The sequence below is a fragment of the Chelmon rostratus genome, chromosome 14, assembly GCF_017976325.1.
Source record: "Chelmon rostratus isolate fCheRos1 chromosome 14, fCheRos1.pri, whole genome shotgun sequence".
Classification (NCBI taxonomy): Eukaryota; Metazoa; Chordata; class Actinopteri; order Chaetodontiformes; family Chaetodontidae; genus Chelmon; species Chelmon rostratus.
In genome coordinates this window covers 21,419,636-21,440,164 of record NC_055671.1, presented here as the reverse complement: position 1 = coordinate 21,440,164, position 20,529 = coordinate 21,419,636, and the positions used below count along the sequence as shown (strand labels likewise).

Below are 20,529 nucleotides of genomic sequence, written 5' to 3'. Positions count from 1 at the left end.
TTTGGTGACAACCAGCCAATTGAGAGTGAAATATGGCACAAACTATCCAATTATGTCAGAAAAGGGGAGTGAGCTCGCTGGAGCATGGCTAAAATCTAATCTTGCTCTAATCTCTCCCAACCCCTTTGGCAGGTAGCAATCGAGGATTTAAATCCTATTTCAGGATATCACATTAACCCCAAACACACACACACAAACACACACGTCCCACCCTGAGCTGTCGGTTTTTTATCTTAACGCTAGCCATCATATCCATCTGCGCAGTAATGCCTTGTCAACAGGATGTGTCCTCGCATCAGACGAACGCCTTTGTGAAAGTAAAATGGCGGCGCGGGTGCACCTTGATTTACGTCCTGACCAATTCAGAGCACAGACAGCAGGAATAAATATGAAGCAATGAGAGGGGACGCGAAATGCGAGAAGAGAAGAAGCCACGGAAAACGCAGCGAGAAGAATTGTGGGGTTTATTTTTTTTCTCGAGGTGAAATAAGATGTGAAGTGGCTCACCTCCTGCAGGAGATGAGAGGCTGAAAGTTTTCACATCATGAAAACTTTGATAGACTCACGTTAGACTCGCCGAAACTCAATCTGGTCAAGTTTGTCCCAGCTTCCTGTACGGACAGTTTGCAGCGCTCTGCAATCTTCGCTCTACATGCGAACATTATGGTGCCGGGATTGAAACCACGGCAAACACAAAGCTGTAAGCGAAGCTCAGTATCAGCCGAGACGAGTGCAAGATGCTCACAACGTGTTTTTACAGTTCAGAAAATAATCATAGCGAGAGAGTTAGCGCTGCTTTACGGTCAGACAGCAGCAAAAACATTATTTTTTGAGATTTAAAGCTATTTTGCTTCCTTAACAGGTCTTTTTTCAGACAAGTGGAGAGAAAACAGTCCAAAATGCACAGTGAGCTCATCATTTGTGGACTGATGAATAAGTTTCCACCTATGACATAAACTCTTTTACTTTTTCTATTTAAGATAATTATCAAACAAAAGTGTCATGATATGTAAAATGCCAGTACGGAGGCAAGACACAGGCGCATGATCACAAAAATGTGTCAAGGAGAAACAACAAAAAAAAAGATTTTGAATAACTTAAGACAGCTCCTTCTTCTTCCAAGCAGCAGTTGAACTGTATTCGCTAAGGTCCATTTACTCACACAAGCTTTCAAGCATCTCACACAATGCTTCATCAACCGGCGCTCAGTTGTCACGGAGATGTTCCAGCTAACTTTATTTTCCATGCGATGTGGTCAAAAGGTCAAGAACAATAAAGCGAGTTCGTAGGCCTTGAGTGAAGATTGTTTGGAGTCGTTAGGACAGTTTTAGGATGCTGTGTTGCAGACTTTTCCAGCAAAGCTAACAGTCTGTCTCGAGGGACAACAGTCTGTCAGTTGCTTTCTTGACAGCTCTTGGATGGACGCCATGAACGTTGTTGCAGGCTTACAGATTTAGCTCAGCAGAGCCTCGCAGAGCGGCAAACATTGCCAAACATCAAGGCTTGATATAAACACGGCTGAAATTAAACACCTTATAAAAGCTTTTGTATATTTTAATGGCAGAAAGATAAAACTCGTCTATGGCTGTCTGTTCAGCCTGGAAACAGCGCGTCCGCAGCAGCGCCTGTTCAGCTGCACAAAAGTCTTGTAATCATGAGAGAAGAAGCCGTGACGCTGCAAACCAACCTGACCACTGTGGTCTGCGCACAGATCAGAGAGTCAGCGAACGTCGCCAGAAGCTCGTTCTTCTCTTTATCCTTTTCTGCCCCCCACCTCGTCTTCCTCTCCTCCTCATCTCAGCTCTTGTTTCAACTCTTGCCTTCTCAATCCTCTCTCGCTTTACTCTCCTCTCATCTTCCCTCTTCATCCTCAACCTGCCCTCCCTTCCACCCCCTTAATTTATTCCCGTCCTAACTTCACTCCTCCATTCCAAGCCAACCTCTGATCTTCGTTCTTCTCTCGTCCCCTGGAACCTCTTATTCGTTTGTCTTCTGTAGTCTGTCTTTGGTTTTGTTAGAAATGAAGAGAGGGAACAGCAAATTAAAGATATCATATCGATGCCCCTTCTTTTCATCTTCTTACTCTCCCCTTCCCTTTCTGTCCGCCCTAATGTCACAGCGGCTCCTTTCTTTTTCCTCCTCTCTACCCTCGTCATCCTCCACACCTTCAGCTCACACTGATCTCAGTAATTGCGAGGATGGTCTGCTCCCAGCAGAGTGTTTGGGTCATCCACTCGGCTGCTCACAAAGCCCTGCGAAGCAATCAGCTGCACTCATATTGGCCGAGATTGCCATTTAACCTATGATTTGCCGCGTGGCGCCACTGCAGCCCAACTCAGCTCACCGTAGTTTATGTGTTTATAACACCAAACTGTTCTGACCGCTGCGCTCGCACGAAACAGCAGCAGATCATTTGAAGACGGCGTCGCCAACAAGGACAAAAGAGTCACATGCAGAACAAAAGGAGAGTACGAAAGCTGCCCACAGGTTCCAGACTGTGCTAGCTTCCACTTTCTGTCATGTCAAAAACCTCCAGTCGTTTCCGTCGTTAGCTTAAGGCGGGTGACATGACGAGGAAGTGTGAAAAGTTATTAACCTTTGATCCCAGCTGCAGATATGAAACGCTCCAATAAAAGAGGGAGAGAAGGGATAAGAGGTTGCACCAAAGTGGAAGAGAAAACAGGAAGGAGAACAAAATGAAACTTTATTGATTGCTGTGGGGAAATGAGGTCGAGGCAGCCTTAAAGTCATAGGTGACAACGGGGAAATAAAGATAAAAATAGAAAGCAATGGCAAAAATAGACAGCAGAGTAAGCAACAGGCAGTAACAGGTAGACAGAGCGAAAGCAGGTTATTACATGACCTGTCAGTAGATTAGCTTCAACTTTACCGTCATTGCACAGGGAGCACAGGTGCCGAGACCACCAACTGCAGTTTCACATCCAACCAGCAGTGAAGTGCATGTGGATGAGTACAGAAGAGGAGGGTAGAAAGTGATGAACAGACTGACATGAATAGGATAAATACACAGTGCATACAGTAAATATACAGTGCAGGTATGAGTACAAGTAATGGCAATAGTGAGACATCATATACAGACTAAACAGCTGGGAGTATGATATGATACAGTGTAGCCACTATAGATCAGATATAATGATATTATAGTAATGGTATTACTTCTTTGAATGCACTCTTCACTTCACATTTGCTCTGACACGTGTGGCTATTCAAGCGACATTACTGAACATAAAGAACGTTATTTCTTACTAAAATCGAGAGTTTAGAAACTGTTGGATGAGAAAGAGAATGAAATAAGACTGCAGGAAATGGAAAAAGAACATGAGGCAAAGTTTTAATTCACAGGAATGGTGAAGAGGAAATGAATAAGAATATAACCTGGGGAGACAAATATTTCATCGCATGACTCCCTGTGGAGCAGCCTGGGAGACAGGGAGGGTGAGTGGAGAGAGGTCTTTAGAAGGAGTAAGTTTTTTTTACTCCTGTCCACACAGACTGAATATGTTGTCATCATCCAGCATGTGTTTGTAGGGGTGAAGGGGCAGGAGCCTGAATCTAGAGCCACTGAACATGGTTGTATTTTGCATGAGTAAGGTTAGATTTCGAGTGATGGATCCTGAGCCAGCTGAGGTGAAAATATGTCAATTTGATTTGACAAATGTTTATTTTAAATGCATCCTGTCATTTTTCCCACAATCATTTGACTTAGAAACACCAAACATGATCCAGTTGTTTTATGGACCCTCTTAAAGTTCCTTAAAGTTGTCTCCCACCAGCTTTACATCCAAAACGATGACATGTACTCTACAGTAAAGGAAGGATTAGATGTGATTTAATGCACTCAATTGTGCTGATTCACACCCTCTATACATCCTATGGAACGAGAAATTGCAAATTCAGACCCCAAAAACGTAATTCTTTAAGCCAACAAGGTTTATCTAGTTTATACCTTTAGCTGGCGAGCTAACTGCTAATACACAATTAAGACAGGAACATGCAAGTGCCAGCCAATCAGAGCAGCTCAAAGAGCTTCCTTCTCTTTCCTCTGCTCGGGCTCTAATGGAGCAATAGGTTCACATAAAGGTGCCATCGACTCGTGTCTCATAACTGTTGTTTCTCTGTCGTCCAGAGGAAGGTAAATAAAAGTGGACGGTGACACACAGCTAATAAGCTACGATAGCTTCCGCCATGTTTTGCTGTCCGGCTCTCCAGCCTCTTGAAGTTCTGCACCATCAAGACGGCTTGCTATTGATCCCGAGTCATGATGACACAAGAGATTGTCGCCCCTGTTGCGTGCATTGACATGACTTTATTTTGCCATGATGCTTCATCATTTTGAAGCTGCTGGGACCAGATCGGAAAGCATTCTTGAGGACCTGGATCAGATCTGTGAGGCTTTCATGGTCACAGACCGCCACCAGTTGATGAGGAGGTACAAGGGGTCAGGGCAGTGTCCACAAATCGGCTTCTTGGATGTGTGAAGATGCCCACCACCACACTCCACCATCCACTTCCAAGCAGAGACAGAATGTGAGAGATTTCCATCCCTCAGATTCAGATCTTCTTTAAAGTCTGAAGTCTTTCAGTATTCTCACCACAACCTCCACGGGATCAATTTTTACTCTTGTTTGGCAAAGCATAAGATTAAAGTCTCGACCATGTTCACTTAATGTCCAGATACAAGTTTTAAACTGTGCAGCCTCTAATCTGTTTTTATTTGCCCTCTGGTGGCATCGCTTAGTTTGAACGCTGATAGATCGTGTCAGCACTGTTGATGCAGGGAAAAAGAGAGAAACAAACAGAAGCAGGCTGATAGAGTGGAAGACTGGCGTGATGTGTTCAGAGCAGAAAAGACAGAGTGCAAATCAATCCAGTGTCAGCGAGCGCTTGTTTTAAATTGTCTTATCATGGAAACTGAACACAATGTGGAAAATCAAACAACAGCAACAACGAGGCATTAGATGACATGTATTTAATGAATGACACACAGTGTGGTTAATATGTGTTAAGGCTTAACCCTCTGTGGGCAGAGAGCAAAGGGTTGTGCAAAGGAGATTAAAGTTTTAATTTGTAAACTTGCTCACTCTCCTAATTAGTGGATGTTTTTATCGTCGTCGTGTTCATCAGCTTTCAGCTTTCTCTTCCTTCTCGTCCAGTATTAATGCCCAAGCAGCACATCCGTAAGAATAACCCACAAATGGATGTAACTAGATATTGTTCTTAAGTGCAATATTACCTCATTAAAGTCAACCTACGTTTAAAAACTCATGTCAGTCCAACTCTCAGAGGGCCCTTTGAAAGAAAAGCTGTGGGCTCAGCCAGTGGTTTTTTACAGAGAGACCATCAGCGTTATCATTATTAACTACTGCACTGAATCTACTGAAGAGATTTCTATTACTGCAGCACGTCATAATTGTTATTGCTGTTACGTCACAGAATCTCATCCCCAGAGACAAACACCACCACTTTTTCACGCCCCTCGGCTTCTTAAGCAGATGCACAAAGTGCCCTTCAGCGTCAATATGAGATGGACCATGCAACATGCAAAGCCATGTTGTGAAACAGTCACAGCTTGGTTGGGTTTAGACACCAAAACTACTTGGAAAAGATCGCTCATGGTCATGGCTCATGGTTTCTCTTTGGGTTTGATAGAAACCCTGGTCTCCTGGGTTAAAGTGTTTGACTGATCCATCCGCCTTCCTCTGTTTGTTGACTCACCATGCTCTGAATGCCTAATATTGATGGGTTTACAGTGGAATTAGTTGGTGCATCTCATACAGATGCTAAATGGTACCTTGTGTGTCTGTATGAGACGCTGAGGGGCGTGACAAAGCGGCGGTATTTGACGCTCTGAGAGACCAGACTCACAATGAGTCCTATTAATTCCATGAAAAGAAATGTCAATTGTCCACCTCTCTTTAAACTGTCTCTACATCAACATTGTATTGTATTGCTTGCTTGTGTTGTGCAGTTTAATTCATTTCAATTACATTTAACCATACATTGTGCTTTATCATAATTGTACAGTCAGTTGGATGAAAAAGATCTTTTGACTTGATGGCGGTGAGGAAACCGGCTGCAGGAGGATTGAGAATCTCCTCTCTTTTCCTCATTTTCTCTCATATGTCTCATATGCCAGTTGCTGGGTGCTGTCATCCAAATTGCTTCATGGTGCATTTGGCATGAACAAAAAAATCCTCCATCCTGGCGTTTTTCACCTCAGATAACCTGAGTTTGAACTCGAACAAATAGGATCCTGGCCAGTAATGTCACTGTATTTAGTTTTTTTTTCCCCCTTTCAACATTTACTACTGTAGCATGCAACCAGCGCTACTGCACTGCAGCTCCTCTCACCTCTCGTCTTCTTCTGGGGAATTCAGGTCAGCACCTGGTGACTTTGTTCATTAAACCTGCGAGGAGCAAATTCAGAGAATGGCACCAGTCAGATGCAGGGGATTACACTGGCAACAAGACAGTTGGGTCCCTCAACTTAATGTTTTATTTCTTCCTCTCTTACTCTCACTCATGCAGCTTACTTTACTTCCTTTTCCTATTTTTCCATTTCCATGACATTTAGAACATGTCAGAGATCTGTAATTAGAGCATCATCCGTCAATGTTGCCATCTGCAAGTTCGGAGATTAGAATTGTGGTACAAAGTTAAAAGAAAATAATGAGGATAAAAATAAAAATAATCAAACAAAAAAAAAAACTCTAAATTGATGAGCATAACATGAACCTGTGGCATTGCTACATTATATAGGAGACATATCCTGTGTTTCTATGCTGATGAAAATTGAGGATATCATTTGAATAAAACCTTGAAATGGGAATATACAGGAGAAGAACCTCCAGCTTCTCCCCATTCAAATCATCTCTTTGACAGTTATGTCATACAGAGGCTCTGACATGGGGGTCCCTTGACCTGCAGGCCTGTTTGGTAATCCAGCCATGGCATCAGCAAAGAGTGAAGATTTCAACTTGTGACTAATTATCTTTGTGGCAATGAATAAACCATAAAGATAGACATATAGGCAGTACTACCTAGCACTAGAGCTGATGGTAGCATACTGTATCTGTGCATACAAACAGAACCTTTGATAGGTGCTTCCCGCTCAGAACAAAAGCCCCCAATCATCCATCTGAATACAGCGTGTGATATCAATGAAAACCCTCCCTGTGGAGAAAATATCACAGATTTTATCCACAACCACCGTGGTGACAGGAAGACAGGAAGTCTGCGGAGACCTCCTCTGCAGGCCTGAATCTACTGAAGCGTTTTGACACCTGTGCTGCTTCCTGTAAAAACCGGCTCATGGCTCTGAGTGGTTTTGTCACTCAGAGAAGAGGAGTGGGCTGATTTTTAATCCGCATACAGAAATTTGTAAGCAGCCGCGGCATGCAGGTGGGCTGTTGTGTTCAAGTGTCAGATTCCCTCAATTTACACTCCATTCATGGTGGTCCTTGAAGTGTGTGTGTGTTTGTGTGTGTGTACGTGTGTGTGTGTGTGTGTGTTCTTGTATGTCTATCTTTGGGAGGAACAATTTGAGTTTTAGACTTGAAGACTGGGGCCGTTTTTGGATGTTGCGACCCCGTCTAGGGACGTAGGCACGCAACATAAAAGTTTCCCCCAAAGCAGTCTGACTACTGAATTGCAATTAAAGTTAAATAATTTATCACTACAGAAGGTGAAATTGTGAGAATAAGCTCAAGCAATGTAATTCAGGTTGAACCAAGGACAGAACATCAAACAAAAGTGAAACAAACAACAAAAAAAGACGTTCGCTAAACCTAAGGGATGTTTAACTCTTTTTTTAGGTGAAGGTTAGAAATGTTTGGCTTCAGGTTAGGGTCCTCACAAGTACAGTGTGAGTACAAATCCAAGGTTTAGGGTTGGTTCTCACAAGGACATAGTACTTTGTGTGTGTGTGTGTGTTTGTGTGTGTGTGTTTGTGTGTAAATATGTGTTCCATTATTATCATGTGTTCATGTGGACTTACACTGATAAACTATGGCTATATTTACTCATTAGGTTATGCTAAAGAGGGACTGAAGACTCTAAGTGATCTGCCTAAAGGGGGGCACTGTAGCTTTCAGAGAATTTCAGAATTTCCTTTTTTGCCCAAATTTGCAAACTGCTTGTTATTTTCTTTTGTTTTGTCTAAACCCATTTGTAGTAGTTAGTAGAAACATGCAGATAGAACAGCTCTTGATTTACATCAGCCTGAACAGTTGCATCAGTTGCACCATGTAGCCATTTTTGTGCCCATTTTCTGGTCAGTAGTTTTAATGGATGTGGCTAGACCGCTAGCTCGGTATGTTTCATTTCTTACAGCTATGAACGGCCGATTGTTTCTCCAACCGCCCAAAATAGCTGTTTGGTGAAATGAGCACAACACAAAGCTGAGATGGTGTCGGTGATTCAGAGGTTGGGAATCAGGCCATCGCAGCTTCATTTACCAATAAACCTGGACAATATACTTATCAGATATTTCTGTTGAGGTGATTGCTGATACGTATACCAGAACTTGACCATAATTATGTACCTGAAATTTTACATAACCGTCTGTTCATACCCATAAACATAACCATTCAACAGTGTTGGATGGTCTCATTACCTGAAGAGTGTTTATCTTGTTATTTTTGAAGCTGATAAAAATCTGTTTTCTGCACAGTGTCAGGATGACAGATTGTTAAACCCGTCTAATAAACAGGCTGCATCAGAATCGTGACTTTTGTTTACAAGACCTTGTTAGATTTTAATGAGACTGTTGGACAGTTGAAATTAAAAAAAATGTAACAAAGTCAAACTTTCTACTGATGATCACAACAAAGATGCTCACAGCTGAAAACTTCTTTCTTTTCTTTTTTCATTTCTTTTAAGAATTTGCTTTCCCGCTCATTCAAACATATATCACTAACAGAGCTGCTCCGCCTTTCTCGTTTCCCAGGCTGGAGTCTCCCACCCGCTCCCTGCTGATGGAGGCTCCTAAAGGCATCCAGATCCTGGCTGAGGCTGGAGACATCCAGGCCATCTGCAGGAACGAGCTGCGCCTGGAGTCCAAAGACGGAGAGGTTTGTCACCCAACACCGACCGCACCAAGTCCAGAAAATATAAGAAAAACTGATGACAAACTGTAAAGTGACGAAGCAAACGGTCTGTTTTAAACATCTGTGACACTTTAAAGTCCAGCTTCCTGCTTCAACTTTGACCTTTCGTACTTCCTGTGGTTGTGCACACACACTATTCACGTGCAGTGAAGGCTCACTCAATGACTCCTGTTATCATAGCTGCGTAGAAATAACGTTAAATACGATGAAAATAACACTAAAGTTGTAATAAACCGGAATTAGCCTGAAAGCACCGATTTAAAAACAAAAAATCTAGTCAGTGCTGTTATATCAGTCAGAATCTCTGACTGATAAAAATGTTTTGATTTAGTTTTGTGAAACAAGTTATCCCTTATCAGTTAGAACTTACCCTCATATCAATCATTCTATCAAAATAAATGTGTTTTTTCTTAATCGTGCTTATCTTATTTTGGAACAAAGTTCCACACTCATCCTTTAAAAGATGAGACACGAGGCTCCTCAGTTTTTTCAGGGACAACATTTTTACCGGCTCACAAGTTGTGTTTCCATCAGCGTATTTTAATGTGTATTTTAAAGTATCACACTGGAAAAGGTTTCAAAAAAACTTTTACGCTCACTTGAGGTGGGTTTTGTCTTTATTGAAAAAGAGCTAGTGCACGTTATTTGAGATGGAAGCAAGTCCTGATGAAGCAAACATTTAATTTACATATCTGATCAGCTGTTTCCGCTGTCATTTTTCCCTCGTAGATGACCGAGGCGAGTTCTTTGATGGTTATTGGCAGTTGAGAACTTTTTTTTGTCAGTTATCAGAACTGGTTTTGTTTGTGCTTCACATTTTCTACTTCTTCTACTCCGTCTGTTAGAGCCATGTGAAACTATGCTAACTTCCCATGAAACTGCTTTGCCATTTTATTCACTCTGAACCAGTTGATGGAAACACACATAGCTTTTCTTTTTCTCGCAAAATTTCAGAAGTTTCCCTTAAATTTGCTTGACAGTTAAATGGAAACACAGTGACTGTCGTAACACTGTGACTTCCTCACTGCTCAAAATGTCTGCAGTGAAAAAGCTCTGTCTTCACAGTCACATTTTCAAGGATAAAATCGTATTTTTAAATCATGGGTTATCAACACCATTGGCTTTGAAATTCAGCCTTTGGTTTGAAACCCATCAGGTTGTTTATTTGATGGCAACGTGGTGCTAATTATCTTTGTTAAATGCAGCCCTGTCACTTCCTGCTGCTTCCCACTCTGTTCTGGCAAGTTGAGAAATTAACTTTTCTTGTCCGCTGGCCATCCTGGCTGACGGGGCTCCATCTCAGTTCAGTATTTCTCCTGTCCAAACTTATTTTTAGCAAACAATCCAAACAATAGTCAGCTCCCCCAGCCAACATGGACCAGCACTTAGCTTACTGGCTGGTGGCAATTTCCCACATACTGGCCGTCCACCAGAATCTGTTAGAGCCTCACAGAAAAGCGGGAAAATAGAGGACAGAAGTTGATTGTCTTTTTTCCTCCCATTCTCCCTTTATCACTAACTCATATTTTAGTGCTTACTTTAGCAGCTTTCTCTTTTCCATCCATCTTTTCCACCTTTCCACTTTCCTGTCCTTTCATTTCCTCCTCCTTCCTTCCTCTGTCCTCTTTCTGTCTTTAACTTTGCTCAACATCTTTTTTTTTTCCCTATTCGCTCATCCAGTCCTCATCCTCATGCTGCGTCTTTCCTTCTTTCATCCTTTCCTCCCTGCTCCTAAATTCCTCCAACCATCCCTTGATTCGTTACACACATCAGTCCTCACATTCATCATGGTCGGCTGCGCTGATAAAAGGATTTCCCACCTTAGGTTGCACCAGTCGTGTCATGTCAGATCTGTTAAAATCAGCGGAGGGGGATTAGGGAGAAGAAAGTGTTTAAAAGTTTCCCACAAAAACTGTTTCATACATTAAGACAGGCTGCTGATGTGAGATGGACGAGGAGAGAGAGCCTGTCTCAGGAAGGTGCCCTTGGATTCAGTGTAAGCCAATTAAAAGCAACCGCAGTATCGGTCTGAAGCCACGCCTACATCATATCCTCTTGCAGGATGTGTGGTCAAAAATGAGTCCATTGAGCTCATGATGGTCAATTCATATAATTGGAATCACATTCTCACACACCATTAGTGTTGCAAATGTCCATTTGTCAAACCTTTGTCTCTCACACCCACACACACACACACACCTTGGCACCACCAGAGCAATTACAGAGTGGTTCTGTTCATTAGACACCCACAAACCACAGAGGCACATACAGAAATAGACTCTCACACACTTGTGAAGACCGTGACACACTGTGGCTTCCTGAAGCCGCTCGTGGTCATATAACTGACACTCGATAACAAATCCACGCTCTCTTAAAGAGTAACTTCATCCAGTCTAATAATCTCTCCTGCTAACTGACAGCGACAACATGCTTTTTCCACACCGTCTGCACCAGTTATATAACGTGGCGTTATAGTCCCAGGCTACATCCCAGCCGGGTGTGGACGCAAGTATCCCAGCTGAAAAATATCGTACCTTAATGAATGCACGAAGTCCACTTGCGGTACTTGAAGTGTAAATAGTTGCAAAATGGCTCAAATGTTTTGCTCTGAAGTACATGAGCATTCAAAACGCACTTGTCGTGCAATTGTATTATATCACCAAAGTGTTGGAAATATACTTAAATATACTTAAAATAAAGTGAAATTAAATTATATTCTAATTAAGCTAAGTGTAGTAAAAAGGACTTGAAAATAAGTTTACTCTTTTCCTCACAAGTACACTTTATTACTAGTACTAGTAAAAGTATTCGTAATTTAGTACACTTTTTAAAAGAACACTTAAGTACACTTTTTATAAATATTTCCAAACACCAATATAAGTACTTCAGAATTTGTATATTCATTTTAATACATTTAAGTAGAACTTAATCACATGTAATTAAAAGTACACTTATTGAAAGCTTATGTCAGACATACTTTAAATGAAGCACAAAAATGATAAGTGTACTTGTAATGACTGTTATATACTTAAATTATCTTTCTAATACATTAAAGTAAACTACTTTTTGATCTGGCTTAACAGACCACATTTAACCAAACCCGGCTGTGATGTGTCTTGAGCTCTGAGTGTTGCCAGAATGCAGGTGACCAACGCTTGGTAGTGTCCCTGAATGCATCCTTTCCCCCGAAGGTTGTACCCAGAGTGGAGTGCAGAGGCAAAGAGCAGCGTAAACTAGCTCAACCAATGTGTGCCAGGTGGAACAGTCCTGGGAAATATATCAGAGCCTGGGAATGACCTGAAGATTTTGCTCATCTCAGGACGTTCTCAGGTGACATCGTGGGCCGCTGTCATCTCATTGGTCATCAACAAACGAGGTTAAAAGATAAAGCTTTTAGTGAAGCATCGAGGCATAAAATCCAGTCAGCGCACAGTGGCCTAAGTTGCAACTGCTGCGAGATTCAGCATGTTTGAAGGGTGTGTTGAGGTTAATTAATTTCCTTGTATATATTCTTAAATAGGGAATTCATTTTGAATTAATAAACAAATGTTATATATATGATAAGTATTAATTTCTGTTTTTTTAAGTCTAAAATGCAAAAAACCAAGTGATTTATGTTGTTGGGGTCTTTTTACCATTTGTAGCTCCTTTATTTTGTGGAGGCAGCAGCAGCTGAAACAACTTCAGCACGTGTGGAGACATAAAACAAAATGAAAAAAATGTGAAAATCAAAAATCTGTTTGCACTATCGGGGTAACTGTGTGCAAAGCAATGAGTCTTACCTTTCCTGGCTTCGTCTGTATGTGTTTTTGTCCTTAGCTAGCGCGCGCACACACACAGATACACACACACTTAGACCCAGGTTCTCCCAGTGTTTCACACTCTGCCCCTTGTGGTGAAAGATTTGTTCAACAGCAGCTGTCTGAGGAAGTCAACCGAGACTCTGCTTTAAAAGTGTTCCAGGTCATTTGATTGCGATGCCTCCCTGAGGCGCCTGGTAATGGCTCCTTTACCTTTTTATGGCTTGAGAGCTCCTCCTCTCCTCGGCCAGTGAAACGCCAGCCCTGCAGGAGCCCCAGGGGGGAGGAGGGGGGTGGAGAGGGCAGATAGATGGGATTCATGCAGCAGTGATTCGTGTCTGTGCAGAGGGAGAAAGACAGTTTGTTCCAATCAATGTGGGGTTGAAGTGAGTAAAATGAGTGGCTGTGTGTGAGTATGTGTGTGTGTGGCGGGGTGACAGATGGAATTTTCTGCAGTTTTGTTCTCTTTTTAATCCTCAGGAGGCAATAGGAATGACCTGGGAATCAACAGAGAGTAAACCTTTTTTGTGCTTTGCTGCTATGCTCAGATTTCAGATGGACAGGGTTTCAGATTTACTGTCTCTTTATTAATATGTGTCATGTGTCAATAAACGACCCTGCCTTTAGATGCATCTGAACATAGTTACACTAACTGTGATGTAGGGAAAAATATTCAAGTAACGCCGTTTGTTTGAGACGTGTGACTTCAAGTAGGCTGGACGATAGATGATTGTCAGTTCTCTCCTCCACTCAGACGTCAGCATGAGCCCTTCTAACACCTGATTGGCCGGGTCCCTCATTGTTCTTTGCCTCTGATTTTCCAAAGAACATGGCAGATGTTCTTCAGAGTTATCTAACAAAATGTTTTTCTGAGTATACAAAAACTAGCTGTGAAATAAGTTAGATTGGGCTTCATGTCAGGAGGAAACAAAGCATCAGTGGTGAAGGATCATCATAGGCAGTGCAGCACGATAATTCAGTTAACAAAACAGCAAACAGTCCACAGACGTGAAGGTGAGAAGAGTAAAATACACAACAGTTAGCAAGACAGTAATTCTGTAGTTTTAAACCCATGAGCTGCAGCTGTCATCAAAAAGCACCAACAGATAAAGCTCCAACACGAGCATCTGAGGAGGAGAAAAAGATGCTTGTCAATATTTGTTTCATCACAGATCTGACAAATTAGTAGCTGTAGCAATGTCTGTTAAGCAAACTGCTTAATGAAATTTTGGAAGCGTAATTTGCTGATTGGTCTGTAACATATCTGATCTGTTTTCTATTGTGTGAGTGTTCTTACGTCAATTATTCCTCAGACTTACCTTTACCCTTCACCTGTATCTTCTCTCCTACTTCAGGGATACAAACTGAGCATCTTCAGGTGACAATCCTGCTTTACTATCCTGTCGCCTACCAAGTGCATTCTGGCTTCTGCCATGGATTTAACTGTGTGTTCACACTATAGGCTTCAAGTCCAACACATGACCTTTATCATTCACTCCATTCACACGTCTCACTTTGCACTAAGTGTCTTAGAGAGCTGGAATACACTGCAGCCATTAATGGAAAAACATCTGATGTAGGAAAAACTGGGTACAGAGTGACTTTCAGTATCTAGACCACTTAACATTCTATGCAACTGTCAATGTGCAGCGCTAAGGTGTTGAGAGCCACAGACGCTGTTTGTGTGAGTTCAGTCCTGTGAGGTAGAAGACCTGGGAAAGAAAAATAAAAAGCTAAGCTAAGGAGAGCGGGTGAAGAGATTTGCTTTGAAAGCAATTAGAGTGTAGAGACGAGAAGAGACAGTGAGGGTTAGTTAAGGTAACGATGGACGGGGAAAAGATGAGTTTTTAGCCTGTGTGGAAAGAAAACAAGTTGATCTTCTGGTCTGAATGTGGAACGAGGATCATGATGGTATGGAGACCATGCACACTGTACAGTCTGCGGGCTGGGATGCAAACATTTAAAGGCAGGACAAGCTGATGCAGACGTTCGTTAAAGAGCGATTTTAAGGGGATTGAAGATGAGCTAAGCTGTAGTTGGCGTTCAGCCAGACATGGCGCTTCCTGATGGAGGAGTCCTGCCCAGTTGGTGTCGGTCCAAACTCATTAATTCACAATCAGCAAACAAGAAAGTCTACTTAATTTAGACGTGTCCTTTAAACAACAAGTGGGCAACGTGTCCAAAGTCACAATAATTGACTTAAAATCCAAACTTTCTGCACCGTAGATCCACAGATGGTGTAAGAAGTGGATGGAGCTTTAGGGTTTGAATAGTGAATCCAATGCAAAAGTGTCTTAAACATTCATTCTTAGCCAGCAGGGGGCGACTCTACTGGTTGCAACATGAGTCGGATTGTATGGAATCTTATGAGAAAATTACCCAACATCTCATTTGATTTCTTACCTCAGTGAACAGTTTCTTATTGAGTTTATGGTCTCAATCGCTACTTTCAAGTCTTCTTTGATACAGCATAATGTTCATTTTGTAACTTGTAGTCCCATTTTGTGTGAAATAGATAAGACAGGTGAGATCAAGCATTACTTTTTAAATTCTCACCTCCTGGAGCGTTGCAAGGCCTCTAAAATTTGCTTTGTGTTGAGTCTTAACGCACCAAGCAAACAACCATGTTCCCAAAAATGGGCTCAACCTCATCTTCCTCGTCTATTTCTCCCTCCTCTTTCTGTTTGTATCACATGAGCTCTTTTTACCCCATCTTCCAATCTCACCAGTTTTCTCTCCTTCCACCCCAGATCTCTCTGGATGCCCGAAGGATTCGCCTGATGCGGCTGCCGGAGGGGAAGGCCTCCGCCAGCTCCTCGTCCTCTGGGACTAGGCAGACTGTCTACGAGGTTTGCGTTTGCCCCAACGGGAGGCTTTTCCTGTCCCAGGCCGGCACCGGATCCACCTGCCAGATCAGCCAAAATATCTGCCTCTAGGACTGACACATACAAATATAAATAAATACACAGATACCCTGAAAGAAAGACGGGCAGAAACAGACAGATGTACACATATTGCCTGCCTCTAGAGCTGATTCACAGCAAACACTACATACAAAGACTGCCAGAGCTGATGGAAATATAAACAATCATAGATACTGTACTTATACAGACACACTGATGTATACACTTTACAATCACACACACTCAGACTGACATGTAGGCTCAACCGATATGTTTCAACAGGCCAATACCCAAAATTTTGGATTGGAGCTGGTGACAGCTGATATTTTTGCCGATATTTCAACGCTGAAGAAATATTTTCTCCCTTAATTTTATATGTCTCAAGTGTAAAAGCCTTTTAAAACAGCATCCAGAGCATCGTGGGACACTAAAACTCTCTCTAAGATCTTTGTACTTACAGTACAGCTGGAGTTACAAGGCTTTTAAACTAAATTACAGGAATAAAAGAAAAAAGAAAAATGTGTTGCATTGCAGGTTTTAACAACTTTTTAATACAGCTGAGGTCAGAAAGGAACCTTCATCTCCATCGTTTTGAGAATACAGGACACTGACTGGCTGATATACTAATATATCGGTAATATATCGGTCTGACCCTAACAGTCGTACATGCTATTTATTAATAGCGTACACACAGAGATGCGCACACTAGCTTACAGACATGCATACATATTTGAACATGGTGTACACACACACACACACACACACACACACACACACACACATTCTGGTAGAAACTGAAAGGAAAATCTCCAGAGATTTACTAGAAGAGACACTGATCTGTTCCCTTTCTCCCTCAAGAGCATTTCAGTACCAGAATCACTAGGGTGATCACCCATGACAACAGCCTCTCCCCTGCAATTCTTCTTCTCCTTTTTCCTCATCTTCTCTTTTTCCTTCTGCGATTGTTCCCCCAGCGGAGATGATGAAGGCATTTCTGCTTTTCCTGTTAATTTTAAAGCCACATAGGCACGCTAACAAGCACTTCATCTCAATTGTGCACATGAATTGTGTCAGGGTGTAAGAGGGTTTAATAAACATGAGGACTTGGCATGGATGCATTATAGAAGCTGGATACCAGAGTCCAGAATAGCACCCACTCACCTGAATGAATTAAAATTGCTCAAGCCAAAAATGTTTCCGAGCTCACCGGTCAGCTCGGCTCTTTGGGACGATGTCACTCCCAGTTAAAATGTCTTTCGACGTTTTGCAAATATAAAACCTTCATGGATTGAAATTTATAACACAGAGTGATAACTGCAATTTGAGGTGTCCTGTTAAAAAGTTTCACAGACCTCTTTTATAATGGTGGCAGATGGGGAAAATGCTGTTTTGGGCATCTGGGGAGTTTTTAGTTGCAGTACCGTAAGTGGCCACTGGGACAAATCGTCCGGATCCAGCTCTCAAATACATCCATGGGATTGGAACATTTTCTTATGCAGACATATCATAAACAGCCATTTCAGTCAGAACACAGATGTGTTTGTGCTATATACAGTGTGTGTATATGCATTAAGTGCTGTTAGTGTGCCTATGCGACAATACATTAACCACATTCTGGTTTTGGGGGGGGATTTTCATTCAAAAGGCAGACAGACAGAAAGACCTTCTTTGCTGAGGCCCTCCCTAAATTGAAATTGCAGTAAAGTTGCAAACTAGTCCACAAAATATTCAGCCCATGTGATCTTTACTACAATCTGTCCAGAGTGTATCATGACAAACTATGATCCATGCCATGCTCCCATCTTAACCCAGGAAAAATCATTTCAGTTAGCTTTCCAGTGCTAGCAGCTAGCAGCTCATTTTGATTTAAAGTGGAGAGACGTCGCCTCTAACACTTCCTGTGATGTGATGTGAAAAGTGCTGCAACACAAACCTCAACCTCTCAACCACTGGTCTGTTTGATGGTTTTTCTATCTTTAATGAGATTTTTTTTTTTAATGTAATCCTTAGATTTTTAACTGAATGGAAAGCTGTTTTTAATTTCACATACTGACTGTCAGTGTTTGCCTGCAAAAATCCCGTCCATGTCTCTTCCTGCCAAAACAGCATCCCCCTCCTACCACCCTGACGATGAAGGAAGTTGTGAACACTGTTATAACCGAACAGAACATAAATTTAAGCTGCTCGAACCTCGGCGGTGGTCACCCTACTCGTTTCTTGCACTGGGACATTTTTAAACAAAAGGACATGAAAACAAACTAACGCGAGCCACTCTGTTGAAAGAGGGGAACTGTGCCTGTGCCTTATGTCGATGCACTTGTGGCAAGAAGAAGCACATCACACAGACTTTCTTTGGCATCAACAAGTAACATGATCTCTGATTTCAGTTCAGTTTCGTCCCATCTCTCCTTCTGTGTGAATGCAAAGACCTTCAGCCACATCTGACCGTAGCGCCCCCTGCTGTCCACACCTGACTCCGCAAAAGGATGAGGCGTTTTTCCTTTTCCCCAGTGTGGGACGATGCTTTTGCTTCTTTGCTTTTGATGATCATTTATTCTGTGTGAAAACATGTATGTGTGCTCCTGTTGATGTGATCCTGTCGAGTTTAACAGGCAGATTACGCCACTAATGGGTCTGATTTCCACTTCTTATCACAAACCTGCATGTTACCACACAAGATCATTATGTCTTTCCACACCTGTGTCTTTTGTCACCTGGACAGGATCAAATCTTGTGACCTAAGATGTTCAAAGCATGTTGATTTGTACCCTGTGAACTACATTAGCTGTATTAGCTGAAGACCAGTTTGGCTAGACCACTTCTTTCTTTTCTTATATTTTTTGATATCAATCATTAATATCAATGCAACCACACTGTAGCTGCCATGCGCAGATATTACAGAAAGCGGAACTACTTTAAAAAATCATTGGAAAAAGACGCAAAAACGTGATTGTCATTAACTGTTTTGCAGGATCGTCTAGCTGCAATGTTCTTATCTGGCGATACAGTTGAATTTGTAAAAGCACCAGATTTTGACCTTTTAAGGTGCAATAACTTGAAAAGACGTAAGACCTTGTGTGGTAGCATCAGCAAGAAACCAGACCCGCTTGCCAAGTGGCCTGTGATGACTCCTGAACGTGCTCATAGTTGCGTATTTATCTCTTACGTTGTTTAAAGCGTCGCATCCTTTTCAAGAGTCAGGTGTACCAACCCTCTCACTGTCTCTCAGCTTCTCTGTCTATATTAGAGGACTTTCGGAAATATTTCACAACAAAATGGAACCTATCTGATGTATTTGTTTTTTGAATACGTGTACAAGAGGGAAATACAAATTTTTATACGGTTGTATATGTAAATAATGTATACCTAACCGCGTCGGTGAGCATCAGATGATACACGTCGACGGAAGAGGAACACTGCTCTTTTGCAAAAAGGAAATCCTTTTTATAATGTACATCAGTATGTGTTTTTATACTAAAATGGCAAAAAAAAAAAAAAAAATAACGTTAAAGGATATTCATTGAGTTAGCATGTACAGCGATGTATACAATGTTCGCCTGTGGAGAACAAGCAGGTTTTGTTTTTTATGCCTTCTCCCTCCTGTACTCGCCTCGGCTGCTGGGCTCAGATGTTGCGCACGAACACAAACCTGCTTTCTTCTCGTTTCGTTGCTGTTGTTGTTCTGTTGGGCCCGAGGTCTTTGCATTCTCTCCCAGTGTGCTGTGTGTAAATTTGTGCTACTACGAGTGAGCTTTTGTTTCGTTCACCTGCTCCGCAGAACCTGTTGAATGCTTCTCAGAGAAGCAAACACAGAAACCAAAAGTAAGAATTTAAAAAAAAAAAACAAAGGCAGAGAAGGAAATGATACACAGGGTTTCACCTGAGCTGCAGTGATCATGCAACAGAAATCCACTAATTATCAAATCATAAACAATATTATCAATCAGACTCAAAGGTTTTGAGACAGTAACTGATTACATTTGCATTTATTTCATAGGTATAAACAACAATTTATTAACACTATTATACAAAATCCAATCAAAATTCTGAATTTCTCTATATCTCTCTATTTCAAATGTTGGAGTCAAAGTGATCTAAAAATGATTCAATTGTAATCAGGCATCACCCAGTGGATTATGTTTGCAATTGATTAATAACATCCATCAGATCACATTCTGTGATGCAGCTGCGTGTTCACGCTGAGCGCTCTGCACTTCCTTTTCTGGCTGCACCCTGGGGTTAACATCCATCCTGAATATTTACATTTTTCTTCATTCTTCAGTCTGAAACTGCCGTTCGTGGAGTAGTTTTCAAAGATGCCAAAATAAAAGGCGTTTGCTCAAATTGATTGCAGTAGTCATTGGATCCTCCCTGACTGGTAAAAAACTAGAAAGGAACTTTTTCACCGGAGACTTCTTCATGAGAGGGTTTGAGCTTCCTTCAGTAGTGACCAGTCCAGGCCTCTCTGCTGGTTTCCCGATATTCCAGCTAAATCAAAATGATCATCTTGTTCGACCCAGTATCACGGCAGTTCATAGACTCGTGTCCATGGTCTGTTTACCTGGATTCTGGTGTCACAGTCCCAGCAGCGTTCAAAAATGCAGTGTTTCGGTCACTCAAAGAAACAGAGTGCAGGCACAAAAGATACTTCCAACTGAAAAACATTTGTTTTAAAGCCTCGAAAAAATGGAAAAATCA

At 41.8% G+C, this 20,529-nt stretch overlaps 1 protein-coding gene across 1 annotated transcript in view; it reads left to right on the top strand.

Annotated features, from left to right (window-relative positions):
- Positions 1-19,702, top strand: part of sgcd (sarcoglycan, delta (dystrophin-associated glycoprotein)) — a 140,237-nt gene extending 120,535 nt beyond the window's left edge. Inside the window, exons 7-8 of the mRNA XM_041952956.1 lie at positions 8,969-9,092; positions 15,679-19,702. Of these exons, the coding sequence (XP_041808890.1) occupies positions 8,969-9,092; positions 15,679-15,864 (310 nt within the window). The 3' untranslated portion in view covers positions 15,865-19,702. The remainder of the gene's footprint in view (positions 1-8,968; positions 9,093-15,678) is intronic.
- The last annotated feature ends 827 nt before the right edge of the window (positions 19,703-20,529 follow it).